Source organism: Pollicipes pollicipes, unplaced genomic scaffold (genome assembly GCF_011947565.3).
Source record: "Pollicipes pollicipes isolate AB1234 unplaced genomic scaffold, Ppol_2.1 Scaffold_4002;HRSCAF=4701_pilon_pilon_pilon, whole genome shotgun sequence".
Classification (NCBI taxonomy): domain Eukaryota; kingdom Metazoa; phylum Arthropoda; class Thecostraca; order Pollicipedomorpha; family Pollicipedidae; genus Pollicipes; species Pollicipes pollicipes.
In genome coordinates this window covers 43,826,380-43,853,017 of record NW_023596420.1, presented here as the reverse complement: position 1 = coordinate 43,853,017, position 26,638 = coordinate 43,826,380, and the positions used below count along the sequence as shown (strand labels likewise).

Here is a 26,638-nt window from a genome sequence, read left to right as displayed (position 1 = left end):
GTCGAGTCTGGATAACATGGCATTGCCACAGTAGACAAGCAAAGTAAGCAGACAGTCACAGTGATTGTGCCTAAAATGCAGGCAAACGTCGACCACTTGAGCTGATTGGATCGATGGACATCATTCAGGTCAAGAGATACAATGTATTATATGGGCGCAGTGCAATAGCGCCGTAGCGAGGGGGACTCTCTGTAAAGAGCGCTTTGGACGTGCACTCTGGCGGAAAGACTTGCGCCGCGTGGGGCCGTGACGGGGCTGTTTCCCTCTCCACTTACTTTGTGAGTGGGAGAGTTCAAGATATCGTGTCAGGGCACTGGAATTGTTAGTTTTTTTTTAAAGGAATGTTCCACAGTTTGATGGGGTTTAGAACTGGAATAGGCATCTTGAAGGCCTTTCGGTGCGGTACACAACCCTGCCCTTCTTAAAACCCGAGCCCTCTAGTTTTTGAGCCACACGCCCACGAAAATTGGGAAAGCTAAATGTGTGTGTGTGGGGGGGGGGGGGGGAGGGTTCCCAGTCACCGTGACATTCATGACGTCATAGACTCTAGGTCAGCAGCTAGTCCAACTATATTTGCAATGCACACATCTTCTTACCCTGACCTGTTACGAACATGCCCGCGCGTTGGGTGGACTTGTCACCGGATGGGGCCGCTGTTTAGTCATTACGCCCCTGAGCCTGGTTCCGTGGCAGCTGTGCTGCGTGTGATGCTGTGGCGATAGTAGTCTTGATTGTGTCGGCTAGCCTTGATTGCAGCCTGTGTGGTGCACTAATGTAATTTGTTCCCCTCGACTACACTCTGGCTTTGCAACGAATAAGACTGAGACTGTTTGTGACAAGCAGTCGGTCCTCTCAGTGCGTTCCTCGCCCGCAATTGCACGTTACGTTACGACCACTGCTCCATGGAGCTCGAATTTCGTCACTTGTATGGGGCTGCGTACTTGTGCGATGTGAGTTTGGCACAAATCGATCGAGTGAAATACACTTAGAAATTTATTGTGTTTGATGTTCAGTTTCAGCTCTGTCCCGGTGTCCATGATGGCTTGATACATGTGCGTTGCGGACGAGCTCGAGGCATTGCAGCTTTGTGTGCTTCTCAGGCGTGCAGCCAGAGCCTTGGCGAGGTTGGGGCGCAGGGTTTGACAAAAAACCCTTTGATAGTGAATCCCCCCCCCCCCCCCCCCTAAAGAAATCGCTGGTAATGGACTGCAAGTTAATAAGGCCTATTTATACTTTTTCTACCGTCTGTGACCGGGCTTCGGGCATGGGCTTCGTTTGAGGAGAAGGCCTGACCGACATACAGATCCATATCGAGTGAGGGGTTTCCGACCGGCGCGAAGGGCCCTTTCAACTGTCATTTGAGGGCCAGCCTTCGCAGGCCGGGGCCCGTGAACACGACCTCCAGCTGGCCTTCCGGGGCCTTAATCGCAGATCCGGATGGGCCCGAAGGGCCTCTCGGAATCTAGGGGGGACGTGCCCCTGTGCCTGCCCCCTTGTGCCTGCGCTACTGGTTCTATCAGCTAGTTCTTCTTTAATCAGCTATGCCTGGCAGACTAAGCCCACCTTCAACTGTGGCGTCCAACTGAAGTCGCTGTTAAAGGGAGTGTTCCACGTTGATATGGGGTTTTGAACTGAAGTAGCCATCTTGAAGACTTTTCGGTGCTGTTCACAATCTTGCCTTTCTTAAGACCTAAGCCCCTCTAGCTTCTGAGCTATACGGCCGCGAAAATGAGGAGAAGTGTATCGGGAGAGCATTTCAAAGTCACCTTGGCATTCGTGACATCATAAGGACGTTATTCAAATCCTGCCATTCCATAAGCCATTCGGTGACCAAGGCTAAAAAATGTGATTGTCGAGGCGTCAATATTTCACGTTCGTGAACGCGATTCCCGGACAGAACGGCCGTCAATTGGCGCTCAATCGATGCTGTGCAAGGTACAATGACGCAATCAAACCATGACGCATAGAGGAGCACATTTTCTAAACAGATATTTGTGCTGTCTAGAGCAGTCTTCTGCACTTAGACTATGCCGACAGTTATAAGTTAGCTTGTTTCATCATATTTGACGCTTACTCCAATATCTTTAAATGTGAAACATTCCCTATCAGCGAGCCAGTAAACGACGGTTGTACATTTTTAGCGATGCCCGGGTGCTGCACCTGCGTCATTTCCAGCGAAATGTGTGGCTTGAATGCGATGGCAAAATAATGAACTTAAGGCATCACTCCCCTTAGACTGGTGCTATTGAACTTGCGTGGTATGACTGGCGTCAACTCCGTGCATTGTTTCATTTTATTTGACAACCTGGAAAGTCCCACACATGCCGTTGATGCCTCGCGTGAAAGCAGAGATAAAGCCGAGAGCAAATATGTACCGTGGCGCTTACGAAATGCCTCTGTCACGCCGCTGAAAACTTAAACCCCGGCGGCTGCCAATGGAAGCGGACTTCACAACAGGTTGGCATGGAAACGGACAGCGTCACGGGCCGCAACGAAAGCCGCCGGGGCGGATGGCTGCTACCGGCTGTGGAGCGGACACTGCGGCCGCTGGCCGTCGCCCTGTGTAAACACGACCGCCGTGTCTGGGGCCGCCTGGGGCTTCGGCGCCGCCGTCGCGCCGGTGCCAGGCCAGACGCCGGCTCGGACAGCCGCCCCTGGCAGCACCGCTGCTCGGCCCGGCTTCTGAGGAGAATGCACGGGAATGCAAAATGGGCCATTTCGGGGGGATGGTATTGAGGCTTTAGAGCAGGATATTGCATCTGGAGCTCACATTGGGGTATCAGTGGCATGCAACCGTCAAATAATAACTCCCTCTTCAATCAGAACGTCTCGGCCTGAATGCAATTACTCTTGCGCGTAAGGCAGGGAAATTATCAGTATTTTGGCATGGTGCTCCCGATTTGTCCTAGAGGGCGTATATTTTACCTCAGTGGTCCCATTACTCGCGGATGACCAACAGCGGCCGCTGTTTCAGCTGCGGCAGCCATCTGTCGGCGCTGGCTCCGACCCAGCGCAGCGGCCGCGGCCGCCAAACGCCACCGATCGTTTGCAAGTTGTATTAAGCCACGATGAAATGCGTCAACACAATGATGGGGAGACAAACAATGAACACAAGGATATGCCGCTCGGATGCCGCTGGTCAAGTCAGTGTGCACAAAGCTTGACACCCGTTCACACCGCCGTTCGTACACGTATAAACAGCTAACATTCACATGCCTCATCTATGCATGCGTCACATTCGTACGCCGGTCGTGATGCCTTCATGACTAATTCACCGACAAAGCGACTCAAAGCCCGGCAGTTGAAAACACGCGTGCTCAGGTATGCAGCCTCGGCAGTCGGAGTATTTCAGATATGCAGGCGATTGTCGTATGCGTTGAACACCGGAGTGTGTGTCGCTATACGTAAACTGGAAAAAATGACACGTGCGGTCCAGGGCAGTGTCGGACACCCGAAAAACTGGGTTCATTGGGGTTGGGGTAAACGAAAGACGGATGTTTTAGAGAAATCGGGGGGTTCCGGGTAGCCCGCGCCGATATCACAGCAGATTCTGAAGGCGCCATGTGCAAGCCAAGCCACGAAAGGCACGACTTGTCAGAGGCCGGGCTGTGGGCACGCTCAGTGCGACTCAAGCAAACAGCGGGACCGGGGGCACGGCAAACGGCGGCCAGCGCCCGTTGAACCCCGCCGACACGCTCGCCTTTTGACGGCTGGCGGTCTCCGATGACCCTCCCGTGGGTCGGAGGTCAGACCTTTATCAGCAAGACGCCCTCACGCAGCTGGCGTGGGCTCGAACAGGACAAACGTCTGTCGGTCACAGCAGCGCGCTTAACAGGCGTCGTGCCATCCGGTCACATAGCCGCAACAGTCAGCTGAGCCACCGTTTTCCGCCATCGATGCAGCGAGCCAGTCACGTAATGACGTCATTGCACCACACTGCCGTTGCGTTATCCCGTCACACCAGTGCATCGATCCAACGCCGCGTCATCAGTCCAATCACTGCCGTCAAGCGCCGCCACATCGCCACTTCCACACCAGCGCGCCTCCCTGCCGTGACATCACCAGTGACGTCACCAGTTACATTGCCGGTTGTGCGCTTCACCGCCGCCTCACCAGCCATGGCATCAACAGTGACGTCACCAGTTACGTTGCCGGCTGTGCGCTTCACCGCCGCCTCGCCAGCCGGCCGCGGCCGCGAGCGGGCCGGGCCCGAGCGGCCGGGGTGCGCCGGAACACGGCCGCCACGAGACCTTGGCGGACAATCGGCCGGCCGCAGCGACGGCTTCGGGAGAGACGAGAGGCCGCGCGAGCGAGACGCGCCGCCTGCCGCCCGGCGGGGCGCCGCTGGTGGACAACCCCGGCCCACCCACTGCCGGTCGGGCTCAACGCAGGTGGTGCCCGGCGCCCGGTCACTCACACCTGATCCGACCTCTGGTCGTCGTGGTCTTTTATGGACTTGGCCACTGAAATCAGCAAGATGTGATTAACAGATGGAACACTCGAGCTGATACGCATGGACAGTTTATTCTCTCCGTTGTAGGGTCTAGTTCAGTGCACATGTCCTCTCACGAGGTACATCACGCCGACACGCCCAGCCGCGGTCAGACCACAACACAGAAAACACACCCGAACGTGAGTTATAACCATGACGGTTCCCAGTCTAACAGGTATGAGCGGGTTTTATGCGGGATCAGCGTCAAAATATAATCAGTGACGCAACAAAAGCTAGAAGCACAACAACAAAGCCCTCCTCTTATCACCCACGTTCAAATTGTGAAACAATTGCGCGGCAATCATCCGAGATGTCAGTGCGCTGCGAACAAGGCGGCGACGCTTGCGATTAAAGGGAGTGTTCCACTTCCGTGTGGGGCTGAAAAACTGACCGAAATAGCTATCTTGAAAATAATTCGGTGCACTTCACGACCCTACCCTTCTTAAAGCCTCAAAACCTCGAGTTTACACGCCTGCGAAGATGTAAAGACTATGTCATGCAAAGTATTTCGAGGTAACCCAGGTGTCGACGCCAACATAACATTATTCAAATCCTATCATTCCATTGGCTATGCGGCGATCAGGGTCAAAAATGTAATTATCGAATCGTTAATATCGGGCTCTCGTGAGCACGATTTCCATATACAACAGCCAGCAATTGGCTTACATCCAATGTTGTGCAATGTACGATGACGTAATCAAACAATGGTGCGTTGAGGAGCATGTTTACTAAACAGAAAATTGTGTTGTCTTGAGCAGTCTCTTCCACTTTAAATACTTATAGTAATAAAGCAAAGTAAGTAAGTAAGAAAATATAATATAAGAAAATATAAGTAAGTGGGCACAATAGTATTATAGATAGTTATTCATTCTTTGAGTGTGTCACGCATTTAGCACAACAATGACTGATGGCCAGCTGACAGCAGTTACTTTAGAAATCCTGTTAACGAATGCCAGATATAAAGAACAGGACAATCGCATTTTATTGGCTTTGATCGCCGCATGGGCAATAAAATGGCAAAATTTGGATGGCATTACTACCGCGTTATGGATACCTGGATGACCTTAAAAAAGTCGACAGGAAATATTCTGCACATCTCCGCGGGCTTTTGGCTCAGAAACTAGAGGGGTTTATGTCTTGAGAAGGACAGGGCTGTGAACTGCACCGAATGATTGTCAACATGCCTGTGTCAGTTCAAACCCCACATCAATGTGGAACACTAATTAAAGGAAATGTTCCACGTTTATAGGTGAAATGGCCATCTTGGAGACTTTTGTTGCTGGTCACAATCCAGTTTCTGAGCTACAAGACCGCCAAAATGGGAAAAGACATATCGAGGAGAGTATTTCAAAGGCCCCGATAAAATTGTTGATGCGTTCGTACCTGTTGTTCGTGAGCGTGATTTCCAGATAAAACAGCCGTCAATTGGTTCTCAATCAATGTTGTGCATGGCAAGATGACATAATCAAACCATGACGCAATGAGGGGCATGCTAAATAAATAGAAAATTGTGCTGTCTGAAGCAGTCCTTTCCACTTAAAAAGTATAGCAATAGTTATAAGTGAGCTTGTTTCAACAAATCTGATGTTCGCGTCAATGTCTTCAAATGCGAAAAATTCCCTTTAAGTGACGTTTCACCAGCCAGCATCTCGCAAAGGGCTGCAGTCAAGCGCAGCTTCATTGGACAACTTGCAAACGCAGGCAGAGCCGTGAGACTTTATAAGGTACCTGCACAAAACATGCGCCTGGTTCCCAAAAGGTATCCTCGGCAACGGGCACCGAGTTGTCCAGCCAAGATGAATCCACGAACCAATATGAATCAAGCCAGTGGATCCAGCTGGAGCTGGGATCCAACACGATAATAACCGATATATCCAGCAAGAGTATGGTTCAGTCCGACACAATGCTGAGTGATCCGGCAGGGGCCAAGATGCAGCCTGGAACAGTGCCGCACTATTCAACAAGTCATGGTTACTCCTGAAATAGATCCAGGGTCCTAACGAGGGTCAAGACCCAGCCTGGAATATCCCCAAAAGAAGGATCTAGCGTAGAACATACCCAGAAATTCGGCAAACGCAAAGATTTATACTGGAATTAGCCCGAAGAGTAGCCAAAGCCAAGTCTGGAGAGACGTCAGGGGAACCAGCAAAATCGGCGCCTCATCATCCCACCGGAATAAAGCAAAACTCAGCAAGGAAGCGAGATCAAAACACCACCCACGGCAGTGGCCTCAGCAAACTTGCCAGCATTTGGGCGTGAGACCACTATTAGCCTTGTCTGATTGGCCTTGCCTGCCATCATCAAATGCGGTTTCTTGACGTTGAGTGAATGCCCCTGAAGTTCTCAGGCCAGGTGAGGCTGTCTACACTTTTGAGGTAATGCACCGGTAGGTGCATTCAATATTCAAACCCACGCGAGTGAAAAAAACGGGAGCGGTTGAAAGTGGGGAATGCAACAAATTATACGCATCCATTGTAATTTCTAGGGGTCAGGGTTATAAGAAAGGGTTTTAAAAACATGGACACGGAGCTCCATATATATATATATATATATATATATATATATATATATATATATATATATATATATATATATATGGAGCCCCATATATATATAGCTCCAAAGCTCCACAGATATATATATATATATATATATATATATATATATATATATATATATGGAGCTCCGTGTCCATGTTTTTAAAACCAATACCCGTTTCACTAGCCGCATCGCGCAGGGCCGTGTTTTTAACTAAGGAACTGACGGAGCCAGCATGCGGGGTTTGAAGAAATCACAGGAAAAAAAATCGCAGCTGTGGTCTATTCGACATCAAACAGAAACAATGTGGTAGCTGTCACCTACACCATGCCTATTCTGACATTGCATATTTCTTAGTAGACACGCACTTGAATGACTGAATTCTGTGGTGTGCTCGCCCCCGGCCGCCTCAATGCATCGTAATTAACCTCCGGCAAACTTATGGTCACCGAGCATTCTAATATCCATGGTATATTTTCAAACCCCTCAGAACAAAAGGCGACTCATCCGTCTTAGCTTGTTTCAACTTTCAACGCCATTCAAGTTCTGTTCCTGTACCAATCGCTCACACCGAATCACTCTCGGAATTTCTGCCGTCCGACAATTTCCACCCTGAGGCCCTGCATTACTGTCAAGCCCTGGCAGTCGAGTGAATCAAGAGCACATTTCCTGACTGATTATCAGCTGGAGCGTTCAGACTGGCAGCCATCACTGACGACGCAGTGAAAATGTCTAAAAGAAGCATACGCGCTTCCCATCCCCAATGCTGTCCAGGGAATCCCAGAAGTAATTGAGAAACGGCGCAATTACGGTTGCTGCTGAAATACATCGACGCGAGAGTAGCGGTGACGTACATGATCTCCAACACTTTCAGCTGGGATCTTGGCCAAATTGAACGGAACACAGATCTGACCACTTCCAGAACCGATCCGAGCTATTTTTTATTATTTTTTATTCTGCCACAGTAGAGCATAACGCAGGCCGGTCTCTGACCATGGCTGGAGAATCGGTCCTGTTACTCAAGAAGTGATGTCAGCTGTCAAGTGCATTTGCGAGGAGCGTTACGCAAATATTTGAGGCAGTGGTAGTAGCCATATTCCTCGCGGAAAAACCAGGAGAACGGAGAGATAGATGCGTTGATATTTCGGCAACATATCTTCATCCAAACGAATGTCAGTGGTGATAGCGAATACTGATAGTGAATTATGATTTTGACTACTGATATTCGTTTCGATAAAGGCATGCTGCCCAAATATTAACGCATCCAGGTCTCCACCTCCTGGCTTTTCTACGAGGAATAACGCCATTACTACTGTCTTATCTATAAAAAGCTATGTCTTGAAGTTCCCCCGTGCCACTTCAGGGCCCGAAAAGACTGCTGATTACACCGGAAACCTTGATGGCAGGACATATTTTGCCCCTTGGAGGGTGCAGGCTGTATGCCTCCCATGCTGATTCATCGCCTGATGTGATCAGGCAAAAATTAGTAAACAAGGGGACCTGCAGCCATGTGATCTGCAGCTTTAAATCGCTTTTGGAATCATGTCATCTCTTCTGTATGACCTGTCAGGTTGGGTCAAACGAGGTGAAACCAAGTTTTCCGTTTCTGCACACAATACTTTTGTATGGGCACGAGAGTTCCAACAATGTGTGTTCATCACATCCAAAGAAAAAAGGCGACGCAAGCCGAACACGCCATCATTTACATACGTACACACAGGAGCACGCACACACGGGGACACGCACGAGCGGACCAACGTAAGAGCGCGACGTAAGAGCTCTTGCGTACGCGCACGCGCGCACGCAAGAGCGCTCGGAGCAGGTGTGACCTGCGTGAGGGCACTCACTGGAGTCCTGGACGAAGGCGACGCCCCACATGATGCTCCAGATCCAGCCGACTATGATGGGCAGCGTGATGAGCTGCAGCAGGCCGGCCAGCGTGGACCAGGCCAGCGTCTGGCCGCGGCTCGGGTACTCGCTCGGGCCGAAGCAGAAGCACATCAGGCCCGACAGGAATGTGCCTGCCGACAGACGGGGGACGCACATGCAGTCGGACGACACCAGCGGCCGGTACTTTCCGAGGCCGAGTCAGCCGGCGGCCGCTGACCGACTTCAGTGAACTTCCACATGATGATCCAGCTCGGTGTCTTAGATAATATGGTGAGCTTGATATGAACCAGCAAGACTTTGAACTGCTGGTGTATCGACATTGTCAGTTTAAAGTTCTTGTGCCGACAGTTATCAGCCTTCATCATACCAGGAGGTATTGGTTAAACGGCGTGCTTGGTACTTGGTATGTGCTTGTGAGCCTGGTACGCACACATTGGCTATATTGATATATATATATATATATATATATATATATATATATATATATATAACCGATGTGTGCTTGATAGCGTCCTCTACGCGGTACCTCCTGGTGCACTGAAGGTCAGTTACCGCCAGCATAAGAACTCAGAAGTCAGAACCCATAATGGCAATACGACAAAGAACCGATTTTGTTACAATTTCTTAATATTACGAGCCCAGCGAGGTTACTTGAACCGTTCAGTTGATGAGCGTTGAACCGATCAGTGAGACCCGTTGCGCAATTGGGGACGAGCGAAGTAATAGCACACGGACAGTTATCATCATAAGCGTGGGAGCAGGGGAGGCGGCAGGACGGGCGCTTGCTCCCCCCCCCCCTCCCCTAGCTTTTGGATTGGGGCGGGAGGCGACACCAACCCCCCCCCCCCCCAATTTGACAGGGCTAGGGAGCGTTTTCTGCAGCAGTTGATCCCTGATATCACTGATCATAAGGTTTTTATATGACAAAATTAGCTATTGATGTCAACGGAATCCTCAGAAAAATGCGAGCCGGTTATGCTCTTCCTTCGCAACATTCAAACAAAGCCTCGTTCGTTGCCTGCCTTCGGTTCTTTTCCTTCGCGAATCTTCCATGTTTTTGTAGACTGGACACAAACTTGGCAGCGTTTGGCTGTTTTTGATTTCAATGTCAAATGATGCATTTCATGGCGATGAATAAATGCTTTACCGCGGTTGCCAGTCCCGTTATGAGTGGCAGATATTAACATCTCCACCAGTATGTTTCAAAATGAAATGCCAGAACAACCGACAGTGCCTAGATTCTTCAAGAGCAGATTCGCAAGCGCCAGCTACTAACATCTTATTTGACATGAAGTTCACCCGAGATCTGTCGGGGCAAAAGGTGCCGTGTTCGGTCTGTTCGATGCCTTGGTACATATATTTTAACAGGACAATGCGTGAGGTGTGGTGTCCATTGCCTGACAGGCTGATACACCAGCTGTCTTCTGGAAAAGTGTTGGTTTGACTGTAACGGTTTAAAACTGCGATTTCTAGGTGTGTGCCATGCTGCACCATCTATTTGCTGGCCCTCTTCCATGAGTACCTTTGAATCTGTACTACCAACCATCAATATTGACGGTCATAGTGTTCTGGTGAGGGTAGGCATGAAATTATATTCAGCACCTATGATACAGTGGTCATCAAGAACATAATACTGGATAATCCGCCCGGCTCGCCTTGCTGGGTCCTCACTCATTGTTACTACATTTACAATAATTCTAGCTCGCTCTGTGACTGTTTTCTTTGAAACATGCATGAGATGAAATTGCACTGACAACTGTACCTGCAGGCACATTTCTGGCATCACCAAACTAACCAGATCTGCTCAGTGCTTCCTCACGCTGCAGGCTGGGACGGGAAGGGTAGGTATGGCAGGCATCAGTGGCATGGCCAGGGGCAGTTGGTCTGGAGAAATTGATGCTCTGTGGTACTTGTAGTTTTAAGCAGTTGCCCACCTCAGATAAAAAACACTGTATAAGTCAACATTTCCTTAGATAAGCCAGTATATATATATATATATATATATATATATATATATATATATATATATATCCTGACGTAACAATAGTACATATATGAAGTATATATATCCTGACGTATATCCTGACGCAACAAATGCTCATGACATGTTGACGATTCCATGCAAAAGACAATGTGCACCCACCTCATTTGTAGATGCACATTTGACTGTAATATTTTCTTATTATCCAGCCCTGGGCGGTATGCAGCTGATCAGCAACTTGTAAGCAGTTAGCAGCTGACCCCTCGCCTGGTAGGGTTAAGGTTGACGAAACCCCCTAAGATTTTCTGATCATATCTTTTCGACACACCGTGCAATCGCGCCTAAATTTTGTTAGCCTCTGGAGGATTTATCGCGCATGTTTTGCTACTAAAAAAATGTCTCTAGCGTTTCTGGCTTATGAGTAGCGACGGCTTTTTAGGAGCACTGCACTGCAATCCACGGCTGGTGCGGGCGACGGGAGGCGGCCGACGAAGTCGCCGACCACGTGTGGTGTGCCTGCACTGTTACATTTATGGAGCCCTTCATCATAAACATGTCCTCATAACACACACAACTACATATCACTGTGTTTAGAACTACATAAGGAAGACGTCTGTTTAAGTTTCACGTTGCTAAGTGACATGGCTTGTAAATATGGGCACATAAAAGTGAAGTAGCTCGATTACCGGGTAAAACTGAATTGAACTTAAATTGTTTTGTAAAGCATTGCCATTTCGCCTTGCCTTGTCGGGTCACTTATTGGCAGCAGCACAACGCTTATTACCAATCGCGTGCTCTCGTTGAGACCAATCCACCGCTTGTTTTATCCGAGGCCATATGTTTCGTAGCTTCGAAATGGCAAGAGGCGCGGGGGGGGGGGCGTCGACGAGCTCTCCTCTTCAGACCGGGGCGCGGGGGGGGGGGCGTCGACGAGCTCTCCTCTTCAGACCGCGTTATGAAGAACGACGAACCGGGGCAAGGACCACGTCAATAGATCAGCTAGGAATTTGTCTTTTTGTACCTTCTCAGCAAAAATGAAAGACATTTTTTGGGGGGAAAAACTGGCAATTTACAAAAGATAGCTGCTGAGGTGAGGAGTCCTTAGCAGCTAGTTTGCTATCCTGACAGATCTGGTCTGGGACCCAGGATCTGGCAGAATCCAGGACCCAGTGTTGGCAGCATGCCTACATGACTTACGATGCGAAATGCTTAAAAAGGAAACCCACTGAAAAAAAATATTTGGACTAACTGTATAAGGCAATACCGAGGCAGACTGGAATTGCAGCGTAGCTGTTCAAATCAGATCTATATATGATTTGACTCTCGGTGATTTGCAATATCTTAAAGATTGGTCCGGGCCTTTTGATTGGATGGTTTCTGGGATCAGCGCCCACGCTAAACAGTCCTCGTGGCGTGAGCCGTGACACCACCATCTAATCGGGGGATTCCAGATCAATGACAGAATTTCGCACCAAGGGCTTAACGTTCCACGATGCACGGCACGGTCCGTCCTGCCCTGCGACACCGCCGGACTCCAAGCCGCTTCCACCGACCGTGGGCTATCCCATTCAGATATAAATCGTGGGCGCCTAAAGCGACTCGAACCCACCATGCCGCGGGTTAATCGGATTGCAGGCGCTCTAACCAACGGAACTATCTGTATGGGCAATTGTGGAACATTTCAGCTTATTTAAATCTGCAACTGAAACACTTAACTCACTAAGTGCCTTGACTTCTCAGGCAGGACGTGTCTGCTACATCTAGCGGATGTTCCAGTACCACCCGCACTGTCATCGCTACCCGTCCCATCCTCCGATGAAGCACCGAACGTCACTCCACCGGACCCTGCTCCCCTGTCGTCATTTTCATCTTCGCATGGTAAGAAAGATGACCAAGATAACCTTGTTTTGCATACTTATTACACAAGCCTTCCAGACTACGTAGGTGCATCACAGGCTTAGGAACTATGAGCTTATACTATTTCATGCAGCTCATGCAGCAATGTTGTGTTTACCTGAGTATGGAGCTTAGCTGTTCATAAATGTGAATTTGCAATGACGCATGTAGGTACTGGGCGCCAATCGCAGCGATGTCTTGCAAACAGCGATACGAGCTGACCAACCATCAGTCTGTATGTGTGACGAGCCTCTGCTTTGTCTCCTTCAACGACCAGTATGCTTATTAGGTTCCATAATACGAAGATTATTTTACTACCATAACCAACGCGTGGAGGGCCTCTAATACATCACTGATTACTGCCACATCAAAAGAAAGCATACCACATCTTATCATGTCTTTTCTGGATATACCCTGAACTCCTCTAAAGCAGTGGTGCAGTCATGTGAATCTGGGATAGGGCTGAGCTTAGGTTCTGCTCGCTGTGGCCACAAACGGTAGTTTCCGTTTTTGGTGGCGACTTTTCGCCGCATCGACAGCTGGGGGGGGAGGGGGGGGAGGGGGATCTCTAACGCTCTGTAACTCTTTAAAATGTCTGGTGTTTCCGGCATCATTATTTTCTTTCTCAGGTATCGTGATCACGAAAGCTGACGGCATTGGCTTTGGGGACATGGATGTTATGGTGTGCTGTACTGTAGTGCGTATGAGGGTTCGTTGATTTCTAAAACCAAATAAATGCCTCACAAAAGATCACTTCTTCACCTAAATGGCCGAACTTCTGCGAGGAAAAAATGGGACAAAAGGCTTGACAAACCGCTTTTCTTCCTCCCCCCCCCCCCCCGCAGCTTTGAAACCATTCCCGCGCCCCTGGTGATCACTCAATACTATGTAGGTGGTGCCTCAAAGTAAGCTAATGCAGGCACTCCCGATAACTCGTACCGATGGGTTTTATCAATACGTTGAAAAGCCCATGGTTCGTACAGATATAGCAGCACACGTTAAATTACTAGCAGACGCGTGCAATCGAAAGAGGGGCATCAGCTGTAAAAGGATATAGACTCACAGGCAAACATAACAAACTAGGGTAAGCCGGGCCAGTTAGGGCAACGCTCTGAAGGCTACTCCGTAAAATGCAAATCAGGTTGTGTGGTTATCAACTTGCACTTTGACAGCATTGCACAGCACCCGCCATGCGTTATTTGCAGATCCATTAAAATTGTGCTATGCTATGAAATTAGTGAATCACCTTAAGCACATCAGTGTATGGTTCACCTGCTGCCTCACGTTCGCCAATAACCAACAGCGATGACGTCCTACGATGATGCCCACTACGAGCTCTGATTAAGTTCATTGCTAATTCATGACGCTTTGGCAAGCAGTCATCGAAAACAAATTGTGTAAAATTTCGCGCTACTATTACCTCGTCCGTCGCCCTGATATGTTTCTGTTATTATGCAATCCAATGTTTGCAAGAAGTGATGCTGCTCCAAACTCTTGCTCATATGGTGAGGCAGCGTCTCGGCTGCGCCGGCTTCTGCCGCTGGAATTTGGCCAGTCACAGGTGAAACCGATAAAACGTGAAGTTGCAGGGCGTTATGTGCCTTGGTAGATACATATCTATGGTGTTGCAGCCGCGTTCGTTGGGTTTAAGTGACCTTATCTACAGGCTGCCTACCCCATCCGGCTACTCATGCTTATTGGAGTCGTTATACAGGTAGATGCAGGTACCCTACGTCACAAAAGAGCGATGTACATAAATCGCCTTCTCTAGGCAGGAACTATCGTAAATGGTCACAAAACAGGTGCTTTTACCTTTGATCTCCAATGATTACTATAGCGAGTACCGAGGGTGGAGCTTTGTATCGCTTTGGGGGGGGGGGGGCATGGCCCCCTATGTTGAGCTGGGCCCCCAATGTCGGGCTGTTCCCCTCCCCCACCCAATGTCGGGCTGCCCCCCCCCCCAATGTCGGGCTGCCCCCTCCCAATGTCGGGCTGCTCCCCCTCCCCCCAACGCTGGGCTGGGCCACCACTATACTCTGCTCGGCCTTCACGACGTAAAACTCGGTTCCCGACATCCCATCAGTTTTTTGAAAGAATCAGTATAATATATATATATATATATATATATAATTATATAATATAGATTAAAATCGTGCATCATAACATTTGAAATAATGATTAAATATTTTGTAAGGACTCACAATATGGCATTGAAGACAGGCACTTACATTGCATAAAATCCAATAGCATGTAAAATGAAATCCACGGAAAATTATATTTTGTAAGTCGCTGAACTCGCAGTGAATGTGTGTGGATTATTGGATTTTACAAGGTTTCTAAGTCTACATGACGGCGTCTGCCTCTTATCCTGACAGAAAGGGCGGGCACTTCTGCGAATCAAGCCCCAAAGCGAATGGTCCAACGCAAAAGCATTAACTTATGCACGTTGGGCAGCTCGCAATGCCACTCGAGTGGCATGTCATGACGCGAATATTTAAATGTTGATGGTAGAAGCAGGAAGCGGCAAAACTATTAGAATTCGCAGACTCGACATTCTTTCTTGAAGTAAAATGTACGGCCAGTTCCCTGAAATATGAGTAACATGCTCTGGGTCCTTAGTATGGAGATATTCAAACCTTGTTCTGATGCTTTGGGTGTCTTGAAAGAGTACGCAAGTTTCTTACATTTTTAGCGAGGAATGTGACGCGAGCGATGCATAAGCGATATGAGTTGTAGATGTTCAAAGCCAGAACATTTGGTACAATGCGTATCCTGCACGCAAAATCGTCTTGCATTTGAACCGTTTGTGTTTCGTACACAATTGTCTACACATTGCCGTATTGTTTTAGCATGTACAGCACCACGGACTCATCCAGGCGGTGGCGTAATCTCGGCTGCTCATGATGCTGTCACTGCTGATTCCGTTCCGAGAGTCTACCGCAAAATCGTAAAGATGAATTACGCTGGCCAGAGGCTGAACGACCCTTTTGTTCCAGCCCGGGGCGACTAGCGACTGCTCTTCTGGCGATACGGAGACCATGGTGCCCTGGTCAATCCGGAGGCCCTCAGACAGATACGCCATGCACTGGTCCCAGCCAGACACCAGTTCAGCTTGTTGGCTCCGGTCTCCTGTCTGAAGCTGTGCGAAGGGTTCCTCGTTCGGTTCCGCGACCTCTGACTGGCGCAGGTTACTGTCTCATTGTGAGTACAAATTGTTGCGTTATCATTTCCCATGTCTCCTGTCATTGTCAGGAGGGTCCTGACCAATGCAGCAGGCCTTTTGACATTCGAGATCCCGCTACTGTGCCTGTTCAGCAAATGTGCCCATGGCCGACTTTGGGCTTGTTGCCGACACGGGGGCCCCTTGTTGGACACTATGACCCCTCGTCAGCACAAGGGCCGTACCAATGCGTGATCTTTCAGATTAACATTTGCAGACCCAGCCCTGCCCCGCTTGGGAAAGAGACTTCATGGGGCAGAGCCGGCGCGAGATTCGACTATCTATCTCGGCGCGAGATAGAGTGTTCGGTATTGCCGACTGGCTGAAGTCCCTTCATCCTCCCGGCCTGCTCTTCGGACCCTTCGATCGGACTCTTGATTGTCGTTCCTTTGGGCCCAAAGGGCTACTCGGGACCCCGAGACCTAGAAACCTAAGGCAGGTTACGTGTCACTGTCCCACCAATAGTGGCGTCCTTTGTTCCTCGTGAAAAAATGGGGCAGGTGTCCTCTGGAATTTGACGCCACTTGAAATCAAAGGGCTTGGAGGGCCTCGTGGTGCCTCCTTATAAATAGATGCCTTTTCAAAATACAGGTCGTGATGACCGAGATGAAGGCATCGGGTATCTCTTCGATGAGAGATCCGACTTGGGATTTCGTCATAGTGGAAGGCACAGAAGCTGTGTACCCCTGATTTTGGTGCCCGTTGAAAAACGAATGTTGGAGTCGTTGCAATAATCCGTTTGTATTTGGCGCCTACGAAAAATAAAAGCTATAATGCCTCGAATAAAAGGTTGGGTGACCCATCGCCGACAAGACCGATCCTAGATGCCTGCCATGGGGAAGTACAAACATTGTGATGCCCTGAACGTTGTTGTTTCTTGAAAGCTAGTCTAGACGCAGACAGTTTCGGTGCTACCAACAGAACAGCCCATCTCATCACACATGTATGGCTACTGTAAAAACCGTATACATCCTTTCCTTGTCAGCGATTTTACTTCTTCGGCCAATACTTATATGTTACATTTGTGTCACACGATACAGGCCATAACCCATAAATGACCATCGCGGGTACTCCATCCCATACACCATAACTCATAGGTAAAACCTCACTAAAATCCTGGAGGAAACGAACGCACGGGGGCACTTCACTGGTCAAAATCAGACTGCAGATGCCCACCCCTTGATGTTGACACATCATTGCTTCAGTAAATGTTGCGATGGACAGTCCGCGACGACAATACGTCTGCGCGACGCTTTTTTATTGAAAATGTGTGGTGTGCTGTCGCATTGTTGCAAAACAAGCTCGCGGGCTAAGCAGAGAAAAACGGCCAAACCTGCCCGAAACACATGAAACACGGCGCTTGCCCCGAATATGACAAACCTTGCTATCACATAAAGGGAGCGGATTGGGTGACCGACTGAATATGAAGCAACAGTCCTGGTCTGGTGCTCACTGAAACGTGATGTTACTTCTATTAAAAAAATGTATCCGTCACTTACATTTTGCCGCCACAAATACAGCCTTTGCTCATCCGCCAAGCCTAGAAATCGACCAAAGTACTTAGCATAATACATAGATAACTTTCGCATCAGCGCCACGAGCATGTTATTTAGCACCGCCCAGTTGACGTTCCCTCCTAAGCTGTAATTTTTTCCTGCATCCCTGCTAGGCGTACGGGCATTTTGCACTCCACGGTCAGCATTATTAGTAGGAGTAATGTCAGTCATAAGTAGACTGTGCAAATTTTTGCAGCAAAAGATATGACAATTATGCATTGTCGAAGTACAAGTTTTGCTGTATAGCGCTAAGGTCACGTAGAAGCGCTTGCAGTAGAAGTAATGTGGTGTATAAGGAATGGCTCCGTACTTTTTTGCAGCACAGATAACGGCGGGTATAAGTTTTTGAAGTATACATTTTGTCATGTACCACTAATGTCACGTGATGAGTTTTTGCGGCAGAAGTAATGGGTTTAAGTAATAACTGTGTTTGCAGCAGAAGTAATGGCAGGTACTAATTTTTGCAGCATAGGTTTTGTCGCGTGGCAGAAATGCGTCAAAATATTGGCAGTAGACATCAAGTCGTAGCGCCCCCGTCGACAGGAGCTTTTGCTGTGGCACTTATGTCGTGGAACCGTAGAGAAACAAGCGATCGGTGATGAACAAGTCATCGGTGATGAACAGCAAAACAAGCCATCGGTTACTTCTACTGCTTGGTAACTGAACGCGCTGTTCACAGGCTAACGTAGCTTAATTTTGAAGCACATCGCCACAATACTACATGAAAAAAGCACTTGATTATATAGTTTGTTAACGGATGCCCAACAGTTTTATACAGCACTTAAAATAATGCACTTCTTGTTGCTGGACATTCCGTGAAGCTACGATCAGCGAACTTCGGGGTCGGGCCGGACCTTACTGAAGCTAAAAGCTCTCTCACAGTTCGAGTCACAGGCTTACTCTGTCCGCAACTTCACCCATTAATGCCATTTCCAACTGGAGAGGTTCGACGAGGTTCGGCCCGGCCAGGCGGTGACCCCTTCTGGAGGCTAAGGCTTCTTGAGGCTAGAGGCTAATTTTGATTGCAACCACTGATTGCAGATGAGGATCCATGTAGACTTCCGCAACAGGAAGCGTAATCTTTTAAAGGTGTGCTGTTTAGCTGCAAGGCATATGCGTGCAAGCTGTTCGATCAGACGGGCCAGTTCTGCAGTGTGGCAATGTCATCACGACCGATAACATCCATTTGATTACCATGGAAATTCAATAATCAAATTGCGAAAAAAAGCTGAACATGGGTCAAAATCGGACAGGTCTCAATGACCTGGCACGACGGCGATGCGAGATTAACAGCCTGACGGAAAATAAACGGACGCTCGTAATGGCAAAGGTTACGCGACACTGGTGCTGCAACAAAAGCTCCCACCGATAGGATTGCTACGACATTACTTCTGCTGCCAATATTACACATGACGTTAGTGCGACGTGACTGCTGCAAAAACTCATGTTCGTCATATCTTCTACAGCAAGCATTTATGCGGTCATTACTTATACATGACATTACTTCTACCACAAAATGTACACGCGACATTAGTGCTACACGACAGAACGCATGCTTCAAAAACGAATGCTCTTGATTAATATTACAGCAGAAACTTACATTACCATTTCCTATACGGGACTGAACTCCGATTTCGAAGACTTCTAAGCGGCATAAGCGTTACATGACAAAACTTGTGCTTCAAAAACTTGCATTCGTCATTGCCTCTGCTGCTCATGCAGTCCGATGATTCCAATGCACAACAACTGTACGCAACATAAGTAGCACACTAAAGAATAGTGCTTTAAGAATGTAAAATTGTCATGACTTTGAATACAGAATTTTGTATAGCTTTTACGTAAACGCTAATTACCTCTTCTTCTAATGATTGCTGTGAAGTGTCAAATTCGTGGACACCTAGCAGGGGTGTAGAAGTCATTCACAGATCAGGAGGGAACTCCAACTGGGCTACTACAATGAAATGTATGTGGTGCTGATACGAAACAATTATTATATCACGTGTTTTCTTTAGATCTGCGGTGTAGGCGTTTGGACAAAGACTGCGGTTTGGGTGGCAAAATGCTAATGACGGGCGCAAACTAGAAATAATGTCGTGTTCCAGTGAATGCCAAGCCAGAAGTGTAGTTTCGTTTCCCGTCGGCGACTCAATCGGCCCCTCAACTCTGAGAGGAAGGTGCGTCACATTCGGGGCAAACGCCATGTTTTGCATTTTTGGGTAGATCGAGCCATTTTTCCCGCTTGAACCCAATTTCATTCAACATTATGACAGTGCACCATACGTTTTCAGCTGCAAAAATGTCGAACTATTGAAAAACAAGAACTGTTACCTCTGTAGTTATGTCTATTGCAATATTTACGATAATAATGTGTTCACACCATGGAGTGGGCACATGCAGTCGGATTTCGCCCAGCCAAGTGCTGCAATGAGGTCGTCGCCTGAAGGATTTTAGTGAGGCTTAACCTGCGGTTTGGAGTGCTGACGGTTGTTATTTGTGGGTTATGGCCTGTATCACTATTCACAGTTTTTCACTATTTTTCAAGTTGTATTGTGTAGCACTTATGTCACCGTTTACTCGTAGTAAGATGGAGTAATCTATATAACTAATCACTGCATAAGTCTCTACTGTCGAAGAAATGACTGGCATATGCTTTTGCATCATAAGTTTGTCGCGCGGCACCCACGTCGTGTATGAGTGTTTGCATTAAAAGCAATGTCGTGTATACGTAAAGACTGCAAAAGTTTTCGCAGTAGATGTGATGGCGTGCACAAGTTTTTGAAGCATAAGTTTTGTCGTGTAGCACTCATGCCACGTATAAGTCTGCAGTAGAAGTAATGTCACGTATAAGCAAAGTCTGTATTAGTTTTTGCGGTGGAAGTAATGTCGTGTATAACTGATGTAGAACTCCTGCCAGTAGGAATTCTTGCCGTAACACTAATGAAGTGGCCCCCTGCTGTTCAAAGCAGCATCAGACCAATGCCACCTTCTCCAGAACCAACTGCCCATTCAAGACGCTGTGGCTTAATTGAGAGGGAACGGGTCATGCAAATTGCAAAGATACGTAGTACGTGTAATACGGAATTGGGTACGTGATCAACATTCCGTAAAAAAACTATTTATATATTTGTTGTACTTTTCTTATGCTACCAATCCCCAGACCAGAGCCAATTCATCGATTTCGTCGGCCTAAATTGACATGCTCCACAATATTCACAGTCGGCTGATGTTCAAGCAATATTCTTCGCAACGTAGCAATTTGTGCCTCATGGGACCTCTACATATTGAATATCATGAAATTACGCAAGTTAAGTGCATCTGCGAGCAACGTTATGCATATAGATAAGACAGCACTGCTTGCCTTGTTCGTTGTGGAATAACCAGGATAATGGAGAGATAGATGTACTTTTGAATACATTTGTCATTAATCAATATTACTACATGCGTCTATCTCTACATTCTCCTGGTTATCCTACCAGGAATGAGGTTATTAGAACTGTCTTATTGAATGCCATGAAAGGTAAACTTCCCATGGCAATGGCCGAGCCTATTGGTATCGGATGCTAAAGGTGTCTCGCTTCATCAGCCCAGTTTTCCGCATCATGTACGTGGAAGCGCCAGACCGCTCTCGCAACGGCTATGGCCCCGCTCGTCGTACGACGCACAAAGCGTCCCATGAATAATGAATGTGACGAACTATAGTTGAGTTCTCAGAACGACCACTTACAACTGGCTACTCGACAGAATGAAATCATTCGAGTTTTTCATAAAGCATAGCCTCGTATATCGTATCAAATGTTATATTAAGCTGAGGCGATACTTTGGTTCATCCGTTGACGTGTCAAAGACGCTCGCCCTTCGTTGCTCACGCATGTCACGAGATGTGGTGAAATTGTCTGCAAACATCTGTCTACGTGCTCTGCACGAAACACCTGTGTAAGTGCGTGCACTTGTACTGCACTGCGGCGAAAGAACGTCCCTGCCAAACGGCACACGTGCCTCGTTCACCTCACTCAGCTCGCTGTCAGGCCAAACACATCATGTTTATTGCCCCTCACTCCTCCTTAGCTCTCTCCCTCCCTCCATGATACGCTCGCTCACAGGCTGTGAGGGTGGGGGGTGGGGGGGGGGGGGAGAATTCGGTACTTACCGATGCTGGGTGCTATCACGTTCAACACGCAAAGCGTTATGGCCACCGGCATAGGCATATAGGGGATGGCCTTGCGAAAGCTGCCGTGCTTCTCGTGTATTTTGACGATCTCCATTCGCTCCGTCTCTCCATTGTCGGTCTCGTAAACAACCTGCAAAAAGTGCCGGACGTGGTACAGAAGAGCCGGACGCGCGTCATCAAAAGCTGCACACAGCGAGGCTGCCGGAGACAACACAGACCGCGCACAGCGACGCTGCCGAAGACAATACAGACTGTGCACAGCGAGGCTACTGAAGATGATGCAGGCTGGGCCCGCAACGAGGATACCTAAGACAATACAGACTGTGCACAGCGGGGCTGTCAAAGACAATACAGACTGAGCCTGCAGCGAGGCTACGGAAGACAATACGGACTGAGCCTGCAGCAATGCTACCGAAGACAGTATAGACTGTGCACAGCGAGGCTGCCGGAGACAGTACAGGCTGCACACAGTGAGGCTTCCGAGGACAATACAGGCTGCGTCTGTAGCAAGGCTACCGAAGACAATACAGGCTAGGCCTGCAGCGAGACTACCGAGGACAATATAGGCTGCGCAGCGAGGCTACCGAGGACAATGGGGTTGGCAGCGAGGCTACCGAAGACAATACAGGCTGGGCCTGCGGCATGTGCGTCCCCCCCCCCCCCCATCCGGGCGGCAACGCCCGGAATACGCAGGCGGCGAGTGGCGGGCGTGTGCCTCGGACGTAGCTCGCCCTTGGGCTCGAACAGTACATCGCTGTCACGCAGGCTGGGCAGCGCCACCTCTCGGCGCCCCACGGACGCCATCCAGTTCAGCACGTATCGGTATGATCTCACTGCGTATATATTTATCGCTCCGTTCCGGCAGGCGGGGCGCGCCGCTGCAAGATCGCCAGGCGCGCTCGCCTCGATCTCCGCGGCCGACTCCGGCGCGCGCTCGTCGTACCCCCGCTGGCAGTCGTCCAGCGTGCCTTCCAGCAGGAGCGTCCGGCTGGCAACGCCCGTGGACGCAGTCGCCGCGCGCGGCCTGGAGCGGCGCCGCGGCCAGGGGCAGCGGCCAAAACCGCACCCTCGGCCGTGTTGCTGTTGGAGATCCCAGCAGTAGTCCGGTGGGCGCGATGTGTTTACCCAACACGAAAATGTTGCACGCGGAGAGCGAATGTTGAGCTAGCTTCATCGGGTGTCCTACGACGAGCAATAAACACGCTCTCCGGCATAAACAATTTGGAGATAAAGAAGGCAACAAAAGCAGGATGTGGCGGCCTTGATGTTGCCTTGTAACAGAATGAGAAGTCTTCGTCCACCCACGTCTCTCCCCAGAACAGCGCACATTTCTTCTCGCTGAGCTGGCACAGTCCCATACCCTTAACAAGGAGTTGCCTGCCGCATCAAAGGGGTCGTTCTAGGCCCGTTCGCAGATATGGCACGGCGAGGCCCAAACTATAACGAATCTCGCTCTGCGAGTGATCTCACCGTCCTTCCCGTTTCAGTCTGTGTTGTAACGATTGCTTCTGAACCAGTCAATGGACCCAAACGATTTTCTCAACAACCGGCTCACACCTTTTTTGGCCCACTCGGTACGTGCTATGAGCAGTCCATCGTTGAAGCCGGAGAGGATCGATTCGCACTGTGTGCCTGTGACGGGCTATCTCTGGCAGCCGCCTGCTCGCCATGTCCCAGCAGGAGCGGCGGTATCGTTCAGCTCTGACCTACTGCCATGTTCTCCGCACTCCTGAGGCTCGAGCCGAGCCCGGCCAACTCGGATATGCACGCGCCACCGGCTCCCCGGCCGGGCGAGCTGAGCTAATGTCCCCGATCCGTCCAGCGGCGGCGGCAGCACGACGGCCGCGGCCTGGGACTGACAGGCAGCGAGGTACCAGACGCTGACTGCGATCGACAGCTGCCCTCCCCCCTATCCACGAACACCCACCAGCCCCGGCAAAGAGGCATCGGTCGATGTCCAGCCCTACAACGGGTGCACATCGTGTCGTCGTGGCGTTCCTCTTGTCGAGCGCGATCGAGGATCGGCCAGCGCGACCGTTCTCGGCGATCCACGGACGTTCAGGCAACGACGGCGCTGGGGCTGGTCTGGCTCGACTCAGAGCAATGGTCATGGCTAGGAGACACGCCTTCAACAGCGTCGGTTCGCTGCAGGCCGGATTCGCGTTATGCCGCGTTTTTTTTTTCCAGCTACGGACAGTGAATGTTACCATACCGAAGGGAGTGTCCCATATTAACATGGGGTTTTGAACTGAAATAGGCATATTGAAGACATGTTCGTGTGATTCACAATCCTGCTCTTCTTAATGTCTTAGCCTCCACTCCCTCCCCCCTCCGTTTCTGCGCTAGACGCCTGCGGAAATGGTGAAAGGCATGTCGGCAAGAGTATTTCAGTCACCTTGACATTCATGACGTCACAATAACGTCACTCAAATACTGCCAGTCGATAAGTATTTTCTCTCTAACAGGTATGCCAATAGCATAAGTGAGTTTGTTTTACCATATCGGATGCCTGCTTCACTATCTTCACATGTAAAGCATTCCATTCAAAAACAATAAGCCAACAGCACTCATCCAAATTTACCCTTCTTAACACGCGAAAAAACACATGCTCTCGCGTGGCTGCACAGCTTGCTCTAAAGGCGAGACCAGCCCACTCAAGACTAACGTTACCAGCCTGCAAAGCATCACTGTCAGCCAACGGATATGGGTACGGCGCAAATGCTGCGAGCTGGCGTGGACAGGGCTTGCCATCAATGGCCCTGAACCCATTGACGTCAACACCACTGAACCCATTGACGTCAACACTACTGAGGTTGACGGAGTCCAGGCTCCAGTGACTTCTGTCTCGCTCGGGTCAGTTTGCGTTCTGCCCACACAAAACAGCTTCGCAGCACATTTAAACCACATCAAGGCTGACATCGAACCGGCATCGGCCCTTACCATTTACCGGGGAGGCGTGGCCGCGTCCCACACAGCAAGCTTAAAGTGCGGACGCATCGCTAGATGATCTCGTGTCCGTGGCCAGTCACGCAACTCAGAGAGACCTTTTGCGTTCACGGTGCCAGCCCGCTTCACAACCGGTCCCATGTCCACTGCGTTAGCCGGTCCGTGTGTCCACTGTGTTCACTGTGTCCACGTCCATGACGTCCACTGTGTCAGACGGTCCCAAGCATAACCTTACGTCCGATGTATCACCTGGCTGCAACAGCCTGGCTTTCGCCGTGTCAGCTGGCGGCACGAACAGCTTGATGTTTGTCGTGGCAGCTTTCTCCGACGGCCGCGTGTTTCGGGCGTCGGCGGGCTCCAGCGGCCCCATATTTACCGTGTTAAGTGGGACATAGTGGTCATACGTGTCCATTCTTTCACGGGCAGCGTTTTGCAGTTGCTCGACAGTGGCGCGGCGAGTTTGATGTCCCTGCGTCAGCCAGGCCCCAGCAGTTTGATGTCCCTGTGTCAGCCAGGCCCCGGCAGTTTGATGTCCCTGCGTCAGCCAGGCCCCAGCAGTTTTATGTCCCTGCGTCAGCCAGGCCCCAGCAGCTTGATGTCCCTGCGTCAGTCAGGGCCCAGCAGTTTAATGTCCCTGCGTCAGCCAGGCCCCAGCAGCTTGATGTCCCTGCGTCAGTCAGGGCCCGACAGTTATCCCCACGCACTCTGCTGTCCTCTCAGCCTTGGTTATGGGGTAACAGCTCCGCGTCACCAAGGATATCTGCAGCATCGGAACGCGACAAAGGTCACGCTCTGCTGGCCAGTTGAGACAGGGCTCACGAATGTTGAGCTACCCATGGTAAGGCGCTGCCTCTTGAGCGTGCAGTCCATGGCGCATTGCGTTTGAATTCGTCGGCATATTATAAACAGCCACTCACTGCCATATGGAGCATCTCAAACCAGCCATGGCCACAGGCTGGTGCATGCAGCAGGCAGCGGGGAGGAATCGGTGCAGTGGTGATGGTGGTCTGCACCACATCACATCATCCCCAGATGCACCATAGCTCGGCTTGCGTCGGTATGCCTTAAAATCCGCTGCTTCAACTTCAACTTCACTCGCAATTTCATTCAACTTCAACGCATTCAATTTCCAGATTTCCTGCCACGCCGCACAATCATTGCGCCCTTCTTGTTTCCGTCTTGTGCATTACAACACGCCACAAGCATGTGAATAGTAAACAACGTAACAGATCGTACTGAGTGGCCATAGTTCCGTAAATTGATTTAGAAGGCTCGGTGTCAAGTCAACAGCAATGCTGGTCTACTAAAACAGACCATAGCAAAGTAAAATAGCGCCGCAAATGCACAAATGTAGCTATGCGCAGATTCCGGCGTAACTGGAGAACGCGAGCTCTGCCATACGCGACTCCCTTATGGGAAAGCATGGGACTTTCGCCCACATTTCCTTCGATTAATACGCGAGGGAATCACCCTAAGTGCAGCCCTGCCGAGGCTCTTATTCTAATTACCCCAATTTTTATTGCGCACGTGTAAGTGCTGCAAAACACGCGTCCATGCGTTGTGAGACACTTGCACTAATGCATTGTTTGCCACTCTTGTGAAATGAGTCTCGCACATGGTAGTTCTCATTGTAGTTCTGGACGGTGCCTGAACAACGTCGCCTTCTCACCTGGCTGTTCTCGATGTAGTTGATATGCGAAAACTATTTTCACCTGGTTATTCTCGATGCGGTAACGACATATGAGCGACATTCTCACCCGGCTGTTCCCGATGCGGCAATGACACATGAGCACCGTCCTCACCTGGTTGTTCTCGATACGGTACTGGCCGGTGCTGGAGCGGCGTCGCTTCTCGATGCCGATGCCGGCCGACTGCAGCAGGTTCTGCGACCCGCGCCGGTCGTGTGACGTCTTGCGCTGCGTCTTGGGCGACGGCCCGGACTCGGTCTCGT

At 49.7% G+C, this 26,638-nt stretch overlaps 1 protein-coding gene across 1 annotated transcript; it reads right to left on the bottom strand.

The window, feature by feature from the left end:
• Window positions 1-3,040: 3,040 nt before the first annotated feature.
• On the bottom strand, window positions 3,041-26,638 carry LOC119093128 (protein stum homolog; the record flags this gene model as incomplete). Its single annotated transcript, XM_037216030.1, is given in 4 exon segments — window positions 3,041-4,463; window positions 8,878-9,051; window positions 21,721-21,871; window positions 26,490-26,638. Coding segments are annotated over 4 exon segments (524 nt in total), but the record flags the coding sequence as incomplete, so codon positions are not given.